Below are 14,610 nucleotides of genomic sequence, written 5' to 3'. Positions count from 1 at the left end.
CAGCCAGCTTTGGAATCTCGGGTGAGAAACAACCAGATTAAAACCCCGAGAAAGCCAGGCTTGATTTTTGCTGCTGAAGAAGCAGCCGTGACCATGGACGGGGATTCACAGCGGGATCTCTCCCGCGACTCGGGTTCCCGGGAGGAGGAGGAGATCCCTCGAGCCCAGAGGGAAATGTTTGCCCAAGTTTTCCAGCGCCGCCCACCAGCCGCCCGGGCCCTCTTGGCCGAGGGGGAGAGTCCCGCCCGCTCCAGGCCCCGCCCCCCGCTCATGCATATTCATAAGAGGCGGGGCCATCCATATCCATTATTCATGAGGTTTCGCGCGCTTTTGTGACCACGTGGGCTGTTTTTCGCGCGGGCCGCTGGCGGGGCAGGAAGCGGCGGAGATGGCGGTGAGCGGGCGGGCCGGGCCGGGGGAGCCGAGCATTGCGGTGCCAGCCGGGCCGGTGCGGGCTCCGGGTGTTCCCCGCCGCGGGACACTCGGCGCTGCGGGCTCCGGGGGGGATTTCGGGCTGGGGGGACACCGGGGGTGCGCCCAGCGCTGCTCCCGAAACGCCGGGGAAGTTTTCCCGCGCACTCGGCGCCGCAGAGGAGAGAGCCGGGCCAGGGCGGGATCGGACCGCGCTGCGCTCCGAGGATGGATTTACCCCCGTCTGCCCCCTCCTTATGTTTCCATTGTCATTCGCCAGGAGGGATAATTATTATACCTCATCGGTGATCCATATACCCCTCCTCTGACCGCCTGCAGAGGCCGCTGGAGGTACCAGCCCGCTCTCCCCCCGCGGCCCCCTGCCCTGACCCCCCGCTCTGCCCCGCAGGACTCCTCCGAGCCGCAGGCAGCCGTGACCAGCCCCGTGCGGAGCTCCCGCCGCGGAGATGCCTTCACCTCCAGCCCCGGCCGGGACCTGCCCCCCTTCGAGGATGAGTCCGAAGGGCTCCTGGGGACGGAGGGGCTCCCCGAAGAGGAGGAAGAAGGGGAAGAGCTCATTGGGGAAGGGATGGAAAGGTAAGAAAATCGTTCAGGGGGGTTGTGCCCGGCACCTCGGGGATGGTTAGTGCAGCCGTCGGCGTGGAGGGAGCTCTCAGGCCTTGTGGGGTCCCTCTGCTGTGCTGATAGCTGGGGTGTGGGGACCAAAGAACTGCTGGGCAATGGACGAAGGTCAGAGCATGGTGTAATTTGAGTTCTGGGGAAACTGGGCAAAGTTCCAGTATGGTCCAGAGTGGGTAAACCAGGATCTGCCTGGATGTGTGATGTGGATTCAGCCCAGCTCTTTACTTCTGCAGGCACGAATTTTGATGTTGTTTTACTCAGCACGGCCTGCCGGCAAGCTGAACTTGACAATACAAAGGCTTGAACGCTGGCATTCCTAACCATGGTGCTGGAGCCCTTTACTCCAGGGCATTTCCCAGTGGGAAGTGCCTTCCTGCTCAACACTGTTCTGTCCTGCTGCAGAATAACTGCCCTGACATCTGCCCAGCAGTAGCTGAAGAAGGGCTGCTGAACTGCTTTCCTGGCCTGATTCCCTGCTCTGTGTGTGTGTGTATTAGGGACTACCGGCCCATCCCGGAGCTGGATGTGTACGAGGCAGAGGGGCTGGCCCTGGATGATGAAGATGTGGAGGAGCTGACTGCCAGCCAGCGGGAAGCCGCCGAGCGAGTGATGAGGCAGCGGGACCGCGAGCTGGAGCAGGGCATGGGCCGCATGAGGAGGGGGCTGCTCTATGGTAGGTGCAGTGAGCTGTAACAGGTGTGCCCCCTGTGTGCTTGAGAATAACCTAGCCCTTGGGGGGAGCTGGGCTCTTCACTTTCAGGTTAATAGGGAGGTCTCTAGAGCTCCAGTGTGTCTGAAAATCATTGAAATCATTGGCTGTGGGCTTGCCTGGATTTCTCAGTGCAGGATCCCTTTACTTTGTGTTTCCTAGGAGCTCATTTGGTGACCTTCTGGTTACGGCTAAAACAAACTTAGAGTCGTGGGCCTGTATCAAAGGGTTGGGAGTCTACCAAGTGTATGCTGTAGAGTTTGTTGGTGCTCCTGTACAGATTTTGTGGGCTGGATGGAAGGGCCTTTGATGCACTTTAAGCTTGTTTCTTCATCAGTGCATTAATGGACTTGCATGTGTGCTGTTGCATACAAATTCACACCCTTAACGTCCTAGCCATGTTGTGGAAGATGTAGGAGCAAGTCTATAACTGAATTTAGGCTAGGCCTGGGATGTCTCTTGGCTTGTATCCCAGGCTGTGACCTCTTTACTTCCACAGCCTATGCAATCCCACTGTGACTAGTCTATAGAGTGGGAATGGGAATCCCAGATCTTGAACACTTTCCTCCCACCCCTTAGACAGTGACGATGAAGATGAAGACCGTCCCGCACGGAAAAGGCGGCTGGCGGAGCGGGCTGCTGAAGGTGTGGAAGACGAGGATGAAGACATGATTGAGAGCATTGAGAACCTGGAAGACATGAAAGGACACTCAGTGAGGGAGTGGGTTTCCATGGCAGCCCCCCGGCTTGAGATCTATCACCGCTTCAAGAACTTCCTGAAGACCCATGTGGATGAACATGGGCACAATGTCTTCAAGGAGAGGATCAGTGACATGTGCAAAGGTAGGGCTGGGTCACAGGAGGTTCTCTTTATGTGGGTTACAGTACTTTGTGGTGATCCAGTACAGAGGTGGATATTTTGCTGCCCGCCCTCTTTGTTCGAGGCATTGAATCAGCACTTTAAGAAAGCCTAATTCTGATGGAGATAAATGAATAATGGAAACATGTCTACTGTTTTGATTCTGGCTGACTAATTAGAAGGCCCCTGGCGTCTGCTTCTCATTAATATTCATTTCGTAGAAATGCTAGCAGAAGAATATGTGGGGCAGCAGACAGTGGTCTGCAAGTTTGTGATCTGAAAGAGACAACAATTGCTTGCTGTCTGCACCAGTTACTTTCTCACACTGGAAAACTGGATTACCCAACAAGGGGACACAAATAGACCTTGTGACTTTGGAAACACTGTCAGTGTTCCAGCCTTGCATTCTGAGTAGGCACTGCCAGAAGCAATGGTCATTAAGGCTGTAATTGATGAGTTTTAAAAGCAGAAACTGTCACATCTAGGAACAGCTCATGTAGTTGTATTTGTTGTATTTCTTCTTTATATTGAACAGAAGCTTGAGCAGTGAAACAGGATCAGTTTTATAAGACTGGAAAATAAAAGGCATTTGTCTCATCCATTTCCATGAACATAAGACACAGGAGCTTTTTTGCCAGCCATTCAGCACACATAATGTCTCTCCTATTAACTTCTGTTTCCTGGGGGTCTCTGAGAGAGTTGTGTATTGGGTTGAGGCTTTTGAATTTCAGGAACACTGAGCCTGGGAAGTATCTGTGCATAACTGGAGAGGAACAATCACAAGCTTGGTACTGATGAAGAATTTGTTAGATAAATAAATTTAAAAGGGTTTTCCACCCATTTTCAAATTGTTAACCTCTAAACTTAAGGGAAGGTGCAGAGATCTACTAACTGCAGCCTGCAGGATACAGGCTTGTCTGTTCTGGCTATCCTTTGCAAACTCCTTGAGGAGTGAACAGGCTGCAATAACAATTCACCCCATCTTTTTCTTAAGAAAACAGAGAGAGTCTGGTGGTGAACTATGAGGATCTGGCAGCCCAGGAGCATGTCCTTGCCTACTTTCTGCCTGAGGCCCCAGCAGAGATGCTGAAGATCTTTGATGAAGCAGCCAAGGAAGTGGTGCTGGCCATGTACCCCAAGTATGATCGTATTGCTCAGGAGATCCACGTCCGCATCTCCCACCTCCCTCTGGTGGAAGAGCTGCGGTCACTCAGGTAAGAGCAGAACTACCAGCAGTGGCTGTGGGGCTTGCATTAGGCTTTGGGGTGCTCACAGGACTCACCTGTGAGCTAAACCTCTGGATAAGTCTAACAGGATAGCTGAGCTTAGCACAGGACAAAAATCATACTAAGGATGAACTTTTAGCATCCCTGAGGTAAACTTGTGCCTTCCAGCAAGAGTGGTGGAAGTGGTGTGTTTTTGGAGGGTGTTTTGCCATCTGTGCCCTGCAGGCATCCAGCATACCTCTGTCTTTCCTCAGGCAACTGCACTTAAATCAGTTGATCCGGACCAGTGGAGTGGTGACAAGTTGCACAGGGGTCCTGCCTCAGCTCAGCATGGTCAAATACAACTGCAGCAAGTGCAACTTCATCCTAGGGCCCTTTTTCCAGTCACAGAACCAGGAGGTGAAACCTGGTTCCTGTCCAGAGTGTCAGTCTCTTGGCCCATTTGAAATCAACATGGAAGAGGTAAGAGATTGTGTGCTTGCCTGGATGAGAGTGGTTGCTCATCCTGCTCCACTACCTGTTCCTTGCAGCCCTGCTTTGACTCCCACCCTTGGAACAGCTTGCTGTGGGGAGAGAGGTCTTCTACCATATCCAGGGGGCTGTGAAGATAGATATGTTTGAGATCTGTTTGAGTTCTTGATTTGAATGACTCAGTTTATCACCCAGAAGTAATTTGTTGTCACACACTCTGTTAGATGTTTGGAATGAATCTCTTGCCACAATCATCTTTGTGGTACACAGTTATTTATTCCTATTTAGAAATGCAGACACATGCTGTCCAGATCTCCTTCCCAGGTTAGGTCAGTCTGTCCTGATATGTCAGCTAAGGAAACCAGAGGGCAAAATCAGTGATGTGAAGCTTCTGATTTTCATTCTTTGCTTTGGTACCTTTAACCATCACAAGTGGATCATTCTTCTCCCAGGAACTGGTCCGGTATTCAGGTGAACAAACACTGTGGAGGCTGAAACACAGTGGCAAAGATGCAGCAAAGTGCTTTTCTGTCCCCACTATTGTCTATCACACCCTGGAATTTCTCCTCACAACCTCCATCGTCCCATATCTATAGTTTTCTAACTATAATACAGTAAATCTTGGAATGGCCCTTCTCTCCGAGGTGCCTGTGAAGAGCCATGCTGGTGCCTGCTGGACTTGCTGGGTAACTTTGATTTTTGCTGTTGCAGACAGTCTATCAGAACTATCAGCGCATCAAGATCCAGGAGAGCCCTGGGAAGGTGGCTGCAGGCAGGCTGCCCCGCTCCAAGGATGCCATTCTCCTCGCTGACCTGGTGGACAGCTGCAAGCCAGGAGATGAGATTGTGAGTACATTGTTCAAGTATCAGGAGAGAACAGAGTATTTTTAAATTCTGATGGTGACATCACAGGAACATCTGTGGGAATATGGGGAGGGGTTGTCCTCAAATGCATTTGAGCCTTACCTTAAAATGGAGAGGGGGCTGTTTTGTACTGTTCAGGCACTGACACAGCATTTCCTGCTTCCCAGGAGCTGACAGGGATCTACCACAACAACTATGATGGCTCCTTGAACACTGCCAATGGGTTCCCAGTGTTTGCAACTGTGATCCTGGCCAACCACATTGCCAAGAAGGACAACAAGCTGGCTGTTGGGGAACTGACTGATGAAGATGTGAAAGTGATTGTGAGTCTGTCTAAGGATGAGCAAATTGGGGAGAAGGTGAGTTAGCCTCAGACATCAGTTCTTTTCCTGTTGATAGCTTGCCATCACCTGACAGCTGGATCAGAAAGTGATGAAATGGGTTAGCTGGCCAAACAGTGGTTAAAGGAACCCAGAAATCCCAATTCTCTCTGAATGGTCTTCTATAGCTCTCAGACAGCTGTTGCTGACAGTCAGTTATAGGAGGGAAGTAAATAACAAACCTCCCCTTTGGAGATCAAATTTTCTGCTTCTCCTGTTCCTTCTCTGAGCCTTCTACATCACAACAGGGCTAGAAGACAGGGACACTCAGACACTGCTTATATCTGATCAGTTTTCTCTCCCTGTGTCTTAAAAGCCAAGTTGGTGGAATTTTCTGTGAGGCCAGTGACTGCATCTCTAGTACCCTAAAGGGGATATTATTGCTTAACTTAAGTTGTGATAGAGATTTTAGCTTTGCTTCCTCTATATGCTAAGACCCAAATCCAATATTTGAAAGAACAAAGCTTCTGAGCTACTGCATGTTCAGCCTCACTTGGGCCAGATTTAATTTCTGTAATGGGGGACTTTGCTCCATTGCCTTGGCTGTGCTGTTGTTGTAGTGGATGCAGCAGCTTCAGTTGAGTCAGAAGTGTTGTAACATGAGTAGTTTTCAGCATCAGGTTATTTTCAGAATACCCTTGAGAAAATAAGCCAGTTGTTCATAATATTTGACTGTGATGACAATTCATGTGTGGCATAGCCCATTCAAGTACTGTCATATGCAGTGAGTAAGCCTCTGATCAAGGTCCCCAACTTTACAAGAGCTCATAACAGGCACTTGTGATGTGCCTTGTGTACAACACAGCAATGGCAGCAGCTTCCAGCACCCAACTAAATAATCTGCCATGCCCCAAGAGCATGATTTTTGTGAAGCTCCTTCAGGCAACAGTGGATGGGTCATTACTTTTTCAAAAGTCCTCACACCCTGGATAATAAAATACTCTTTGGAGACAGCAGTGTTTTAAGAGTAGCTTTAGATATGGCTTCTTGCTGATGTTCATTAAAGATTCTGTTCAGAATGGGAACTGGTATTCCCTGGACAACTCCTCTGGTTTCCCTTTCAGATTTTTGCCAGCATTGCACCATCTATTTATGGCCATGAAGATATCAAAAGGGGTTTGGCTTTAGCTCTGTTTGGTGGAGAACCCAAAAACCCAGGTGAGTGTCATTTGTGTCCTTTGGTCCTACCTCACTCAGGGGAGGGGAAGGGCCTGGGGTTTGTCTGTGCCATTGCAATGAGCAGTTAAAGTTGTCTGTGTGGCTTGGTAACACACAAGGTTTAGCAGACTGAGGGATATCTGTGATTGAACTGGCTGTTTTATCACACTGAAAACCCTGGTGTGAGAGTAGAAATGCTACAACTGAAAACAGCTCCTGCTGCAAACCCAGGCAAATTTTTTTCCCTCCTCCGTTTAATACTCCTTCTGAGGTTTGACCTTCTGGCACCCGGATTTGTTATCATCTCCTTAGAAGGATGTGTTAGGATGTGTCAGCAAGGTTAGAAAGTCTTTTACAAAGCTGACTGACTCCAAAACTGACTTTCTTTCCCCCTCAACTTTCCTGTAAACTGGTTGCCATGCCTGCTGGTTACCTTCTCTTCAGCTTTGTGGTGCTCAGGGTAGGGTTGTTGCCAAGCCATGCTCTCAGCTGCTCCATGGTTTCCCCATTGCTTTTGTAGGTGGCAAACACAAAGTTCGTGGCGACATCAATGTGCTTCTGTGTGGAGACCCTGGTACTGCAAAATCACAGTTTCTTAAATACATAGAGAAGGCGTCAAGCAGAGCAATTTTCACCACTGGCCAGGGTGCTTCTGCTGTGGGCCTCACGGCCTATGTGCAGAGGCACCCGGTCAGCAAGGAGTGGACTTTGGAGGCAGGAGCCCTCGTGCTGGCTGACAGAGGTGTCTGCCTGATTGATGAATTTGACAAGGTGAGCCCAGCTTCATCTCTCCGGGAAGTATTAGCTGTGAAGTGACCAGCTGTAACCTCTGTCCACTGAGGACACATTGTAACTCATGGTGACATCTCCCAGATGACCAAAGTGTGACCTCTTTACTTCCACAGCCTATGCAATCCCACTGTGCCTAGTCCATAGAGTGGGAATGGGAATCCCAGATCTTGAACAATCTTTCCTCCCACCCCTTAGACTGATGTTTAAGATGGTCATCCCAGATGACCAAAGTGCCTGCAGTTTACTTAGGCCCTTGCTGTTCCATAGTGCAGTTTGCTGCCTTTTCAGAGCATCTGGAGCAGATCCCCCTTGGTGTGTTTGGCAGTGGAGTATAAACATAGTTTCCCTCTAAATCATTCTTGCTTTCCCATAGATGAATGATCAAGATAGAACCAGCATCCACGAAGCCATGGAACAGCAAAGCATTTCCATCTCCAAAGCAGGCATTGTCACATCCTTGCAAGCTCGCTGCACCATTGTTGCTGCTGCCAATCCCATAGGTAAGTACTGAGAGACTACAGGACCATCTCAGGCTCTCAGCGTAAGTCCACAGTCATGAGAGCTGTGGCACAGCTTTGCCTCCCTCTGCCTGGTTCCTTCAAGTCTGGAGCAGAGATCAAGTGAGCAGAAAAATCATACTGGAGGTCTGTCCTTCCTCCAGAGCTCCAGCCTTGGAGCCTGTTTGACGTGGATTGTCTCTGTGGCAGGTGGGCGATACGACCCATCGCTGACGTTCTCGGAGAATGTGGACCTGACAGAGCCCATCATCTCTCGGTTCGACATCCTGTGCGTGGTGAGAGACACTGTGGACTCAGTGCAGGTAGGGGCTGTGCCAGGAATCTGAGTGCGTGCTGCGCTTCAGTGCTGCTGCTGGGATGCTCAGCTGCAGCCATTGACTTTTTTTGTGTCCAGTGAGTGTGCTCATTGTCTGTTGGTGCACTGCTCTCTCGTAGGATGAAATGCTTGCCCGGTTTGTTGTTGGCAGCCATGTCAAGCACCACCCAGGCAGCAAAGAGACAGTGAATGGGGACACTAACGAGGTCATTCTTCCCAACACCTATGGAGTTGAACCCATTCCTCAAGAGATCCTGAGGAAATACATCATCTATGCCAAAGAGAAGGTCCACCCCAAGCTCAACCAGATGGATCAGGACAAGGTGGCCAGGATGTACAGTGACCTCAGGAAGGAGTCTATGGTGAGAATGCTGAGGAAAAGAGGGAGGAATTGTTGGTATCTAGACTGCAAATCAGACTGAGGCTGCTCCAACATATGTTGACACATTCTTGCCATTCCCATCACAAAAGTCTGTGCCACTGTTTTGTGAGAGACAGATTCTGCAGTGTCTGCTGAACAGATGATTCTTCATCTAAGTGCAGAGTCTTGCCTGTTGATGATGTGTGGACTGATGGACTGGACACATGTACAGTGCCTGTCATAGCAAAGTCCTTTTGTTGTCACTGGTACATTACAGTGAACTATTATCTGTAGAAATGCCCTTCTGTTTTGCCTGTGGGATGTCTCAGACTCATTTCATGCTCTCCCAGTGAAAGAGGAATTTGTTGAGGTGTGAGGGAGATTTTTGGAGCTTGGGAAACTACCTTTTTTTGATTGGCTTTTTTTCTTTAACTCCTAAAATTTGCTAGAGGGAGCTGGATTGTTAATCTCAGAAAGGCCCTAAAGTGTTCCAGAGTGACCCCACAACATCCCCTTGCACTGTGCTGAATTCAGATGAACAGGGGAAGCTGTGCCAAGCTGTGTGGCCGTGCCAGCAGGTGGCAGAGCCTCCTTAGCCTGAGTCACCCTCAGAGGTGCAGAGAGCTCCGTGCAGGGTGAAAGGAACTGGATCCTGGGCCAGAAGGTCTTGAATCCTTCAGTAAGGTGTTGCCTCCTCCCCTTAGGCAACAGGCAGCATCCCCATCACGGTGCGGCACATCGAGTCCATGATCCGCATGGCTGAGGCGCACGCCCGGATGCACCTGCGGGATTACGTGGTGGAGGACGACGTCAACATGGCCATCAGGGTCATGCTGGAGAGCTTCATCGACACACAGAAGTTCAGTGTCATGAGGAGCATGCGCAAGGTGGGCACCGGCTGAGACAGGGGCTGTGGCTGCACCCCAGGCCCCGTGGGTTCAACTGCAGCCTCCTTGCACTGCCCTGGCTGTGGGAGGAGAGTTCATGCTCTGCACAGGTCTGTCCTGTAGAGACAGGCACTGAGCCTGTGTAAGTGGGATACTGTGGGTCTGAGGGGTCAAGGAAGTTCCTTGTGTGACCATCCAGGAGCCATTCTACCAGTCACGCTAACACCACCTGAGCTGGGACCAAGGCCATTTCACAACTACAGACACCACACTCGCAGTCAGACAAGGTTTCCTTACTGGCTTGACCCCAGGTTTTTTCATAGCAGAGTCTCAAACATCTGGATACGTAGAATAATTTAAACACCATGGAATAACAACAGCTCAAGCTGGGTGCCTTTGAGGAGGGACCCCAAACAAGGCTCTGTTCCATGACTGCCCCTTGTTAGTCTGTGGTGAGGCAACGTCTCTGTTGGATCTGAGAAGGAAGTGTAACTCGAGCTTCTGAATCAAAAGCACTGCTGTGTCTATTTTTTTTTACACCCTCCCTGCTATTTTGGCACAGGGCACCTGCTGCTGCTGCTGCTGCCAGGTGATCAAGCCAAGCAGGCAGTTTGTTTCTTCATGTTTTTATTGGGCTCTCAAGGTACAGTTAGGCACAGGGTAGCACTCACTGTGGGTTAGTGTGCAGTCTGCCCTGTTCTTTTAGTACAGGAGCTGGCTCCAAACAGCTCTTGGCTGACCACATGCTGGCATTTATCCACTGTTGAGCGTCTGCCCTCTGTCTGCATGACTTGTGGCCTCTCTCTTTGGCCTCAAACAGCCAGCCAAGCATGAGCGTCTGCTGGGGAGGCACAGGGCAGTCTGGGTTAAGGGAAACTGCTCTGTGCCTTGTCCAGGGCCAGCCCTCCCATGGCTGTGTCGCTGTGGACAGCACAACCCCACAGCAGTGCACTGCTAGCCCCCAAGAGGCACCAGCACACTAAGGACATTCCAGATGGGAATAAAAGCAGTTAGCAGAGGAGTTGTGGCTGTCAGAGGGCTGCCACTGCATGAGCAAGTGCCAGCTTGGCAAGGCCATAGTCACCTGAGATACACTTAAGAGCACAGGTGACAGCAGTGTAATTTGGATCCCTGTGTGCTCTGTGGGAGGAGGGAGTTGGTTGTGTTGGGCGCTGCAGTGTGTCACTCTTCTGATCCTCATGGCTCATCTCATCCCTCCTAGACATTCTCCCGCTACCTCTCCTTCAAACGAGACAACAACGAGCTGCTGCTGTTCATCCTGAAGCAGCTGGTTGCAGAGCAGGTGATGTACCAGAGAAACCGTTATGGAGCCCAGCAAGACACTATAGAAGTCCCAGAGAAGGACCTGGTGGACAAGGTATGGGCTTATAACCAGCTGCTTCTGGGACTGGTTCATGCTCTCTCTGCAGCCTCAGAACCAGAGGCATTCTGAGACTTCTAACTTCTCTTCCGGCATTATGATACCATTAAAAACACTGATGTTAACAATATAACCCAACATCAGGATTGTCTCCTCTGTATCTGTTCCTCTTGTTTGGAAGTGCTGTATTCATCCCTCTCTATTCTCATACCCCCCCTTAAAGCTTTGGGGTTAGGATTTTAAGTCCTGCAGCATGGTGCTTATGCAGGTGAATGAGAACCCAAGTTCCCTGGCATCTGCATTTGAAGAAGCAAAAAGCAGAAAAATCTGTGTATGAACTTTCCCAATCCCTCCTGAGGCTCACTTGCCTCCTCCTTCATGCTCGTCTAAAAGTTGCATTTCTGACTTGGCCTTTCCATGCAAAATATTGACCTTGCTTGTCACTAAAGCAGCATTTGATTCCTGGATTAGTGCTTTTCTGCTCTTTGCATCAGATGTGCAGAGTAATTACTTCCAGAGCCACAGCTTGGTGTTGGCAGGGTGACCATCCCCAGTCAGATGTCTCCCTTGCAGAACCCTCCCGCTGGTTGAGGTTTTTGGGGCTTTTGGATTGGAGTTACATTCTAGCTCTGGTAGAAGTAAAAAGATGAGCTGAGAACAGACAGATGCTGAGCCAGCATCCTCTCTTGGCTCAGCTCAGCACTGCCAATACTCCTTCCTCCTGACCTGCAGTCTCCCCTGCCACTGCAGCTCTGGCTCCTGCTGAGCAGAGCAGAGATTGCTGACTGCAAAATTTTATGCAACCTCTGCTATGGAAAACCACATGATTCTTACTTTGATTAAATAAACATTTACCTCTCCCCTCTTCCTCCTCCCAGGCTCGGCAGATCAACATCCACAACCTCTCAGCCTTTTTTGACAGTGAAGTGTTCAAGATGAACAGGTTCAGCCGGGATGTGAAGCGGAAGCTGATTGTCCAGCAGTTCTGAGACTGGCAGCAGAGTCTGCCACATCCGTCTGTGAGATGAGACCTCCATCTTCCAACCCTCCAGGAATGCTACAGAGATCCTGAGCCAGAGGGACTAGGCTGCACATCCTCTTGCTTGCTTTGTGCCTAATGGATTAAGGGAGTGCTGAGCTGCTGAAGACCTTGTAAATAGAACAGAATTAAGTAGTTAAATGCCCTGTCAAGTCTGTTTAGCAACTTGGTTCGCTATTTTGCCTTGTAGCTAAGCACAGCAAGGAGAGAATTGCTGGCCACATTCACGGCATGTTTTCTGTTTGTTTGTCACTAGTTGTTACAGGCTTCTCTGCAGGAGGGACCAAGTTGGGAGCATTTGGAAAGCATTATTCATCCCCCTTGGATTGCAGGCACCCTCAGGAATTCTCTATTCCCATCTCTGGTGACGCCTCATGGGTGATAATTGAAACTGCTTTCAACTCCCCATGAACCAGCCAGTCTCTGCTCCAGGCCTTTGTGCCTGACACTTGACATTTCTCCAGCTGCCCACATGGGTTGACCTTGTGCTTGGTTTCTGCGGGGAAGGAGGGGGGAAGCAGAGGAAGACAAGAACTGAAACAAAACTCTTTCTGATCTTAATGATGATCTCTATGAGCACTGAAAACTCCTTCAGTACCTGCTGGGGAATCTCCTAAAGCAGGAGTGGAGAGGTTTCTCTTGCATTAGTGGATGTTATCTCTGTGTAGCTGTCAGCAGGTGTGAATTTACAGCTGAATCCAAGTGCTACCTTTGACACCTAAACTAAACACCCTCTCACATCCATTTGTTGAGGGTGAAGTACCCATGGTGCTGGTTTTGGGCATGGTAGTGGAGGAGGCCTTAAGCTGGATGTGTTCAGAGAGGACAGGATGGGCTCAGTGTTCACATGCAGTTTTTCTTAGTATTTGTGTTTTAAATACATTTGGTTTTCAATACTTCAGCGTTTCCTCTTTTGGTAACTCTTGCCACCAAGAGTGGAAGTAAGAGCTTAAGTGAGCAACCTGGATGCTGCATGAACTGCCCAGCAGTTTGTGGGGTTAAGTTTGGGTAGAATCACATCTCATACTTGCTCTTTAGGTTAGTAGGAACGGCCAGTGCTGGCTCTCAGCTCTAGCTAAAAACATCTGTGGACTGATAGCAGGACACAGTTGCCCTGGACCATGCCATGAATGCTGCTTTTTCCACCAAGGACCTCCCTGCAGTGATTCCTTTCCTGTCTTGCCTGTTTATGTTTGTATCTCACTGTGACTGTCCCATCACAGTATTTCCCACCTCCCTTTCTTAGGCACACTTCGGTTAGACAGCCTTGATCTCATGCCTTGGCTGCCTCTTAGATTCCAGTCTGGGAGAAGCAGTGACCCCTCTCCAGGACGCAGCTGAGCTCTGCAGTGAATGTGCTTTTTCCTGGCTGGAGCTGCAGGACCTTACAGCATCTCCAGCCTCCCACCTGAGCTCAGGAGAATTTGTGAGCTGGCTGCTGCAGTTGTGTGCTGGCCCAGCAGAGGTGTCCCTGGCTGTCAACACCGTGGGGTTTGTCACAGTGATGTGTGTGCCTGTGTGTCTTCCCAGCCTGGAGCCAGCAGGGCTTGAGCCCTGCTGGAGGCTGAGCACATGACTCTCAGCCTGAAGCTGGCTCTGCGTGTTGCCTCTGTCTGCCAGCTCCCTCCTGTGTATTTGTTTAACTGTTCCCTTCCTACTGGGTCTCTGTCTACCAAGACTTTTCTGCAGGCAGCCCATACAGACACTACCTGGTATTCCTTCCCTGTCTGAGCAAGCCTTTGTCCCTAAACATGGGCCTTGATTGGGTCTCTGTTGAGGATGGCCAAACTGCTGTGTGCCTGCGACTGCCTGGTGAGGTCCAGTGGGGTTCATCAAGGACATGGTGCCTTACCTCATACTGCCAGAGGCCACAGAGACTGTCCCTGGGGATACCAACTGCAAGCACTTGTACACTCTGCGGGAACCCACCTTCCCCTTTGCCGGGGAAGGTCCTGGCCCTGAGAGAGCAAAACCAGAAATAACAAAGGATGAAACAAGCTTGCAAACTGCTGTGTTCGTGTCAATGAAGGCTGGGTGCAGGAGAGAGAGGTTTTGTGTCATACTGGAGTAGAAAATGCTTCCTAAACCCTTGCAACCTTATGAGGCCTCTGCTCTGCCTGTAGTGACCCACAGTTAAATAGGTAGCCAAACATGTCACTGCAAACCATGAGAGAGACACAGGAATGGGGTGAGAGTCCTCATTTTCCCAACTCCTTGCCCTGCTGCTGGATAGGGCTGCTGATAGGCACCATTCAGTTTTGTCCTACAGCTTTCTCCTGCCTCCTGTCCTCTGGTCCCACCTCACTTGGCACATGAAGTGAGCAGTGGCATCAGAGAGATGGAGCAATTTGTCATTTTGCTCACTGCCTCCCAAATCTTCAATACAAAGGCATTTGTGCCCTCCCACCACTGTGTTGCCAGCATCCAGCAGTGCAATGAATTCTTGCAGCTGCGCCCTCACTAATGCTGGCATCAGCCACTCACTGGAGTGTTAATGCCCGTCTGAAGGCATGTTCTGCCTCTCATGGCCACTGAGCTTTTCAGGCTCCCTGGAGCAAGATTTGGCTGTTGACAGCATCAGCTGTCTGGTCTGGAC

At 50.3% G+C, this 14,610-nt stretch overlaps 1 protein-coding gene across 1 annotated transcript; it reads left to right on the top strand.

The window, feature by feature from the left end:
• Positions 1 to 374: 374 nt before the first annotated feature.
• Positions 375 to 12,865, top strand: MCM2 (minichromosome maintenance complex component 2). Its single transcript, XM_083869799.1, has 16 exons — positions 375 to 394; positions 821 to 1,008; positions 1,551 to 1,726; positions 2,342 to 2,605; positions 3,616 to 3,835; positions 4,102 to 4,309; positions 5,030 to 5,164; positions 5,350 to 5,541; positions 6,627 to 6,720; positions 7,241 to 7,491; positions 7,886 to 8,012; positions 8,220 to 8,332; positions 8,466 to 8,708; positions 9,412 to 9,594; positions 10,817 to 10,972; positions 11,854 to 12,865. The coding sequence occupies exons 1-16, from the start codon at positions 389 to 391 to the stop codon at positions 11,962 to 11,964; spliced, it is 2,667 nt and encodes an 888-aa protein (XP_083725925.1). The 5' UTR covers positions 375 to 388; the 3' UTR covers positions 11,965 to 12,865.
• Positions 12,866 to 14,610: the final 1,745 nt, after the last annotated feature.

Source organism: Zosterops lateralis (assembly GCF_965231275.1).
Source record: "Zosterops lateralis genome assembly, chromosome: 11".
Lineage (NCBI taxonomy): Eukaryota > Metazoa > Chordata > Aves > Passeriformes > Zosteropidae > Zosterops > Zosterops lateralis.
This window is presented reverse-complemented; position numbering and strand designations above follow the sequence as displayed.

Coding starts and splice junctions, on each gene's coding strand:
- MCM2 (XM_083869799.1), top strand. Junction 5,542..6,626: donor ATGAGCAAATTGGGGAGAAG/GTGAGTTAGCCT, acceptor TTTCCCTTTCAG/ATTTTTGCCAGCATTGCACC. Junction 8,013..8,219: donor TGCTGCTGCCAATCCCATAG/GTAAGTACTGAG, acceptor TCTCTGTGGCAG/GTGGGCGATACGACCCATCG.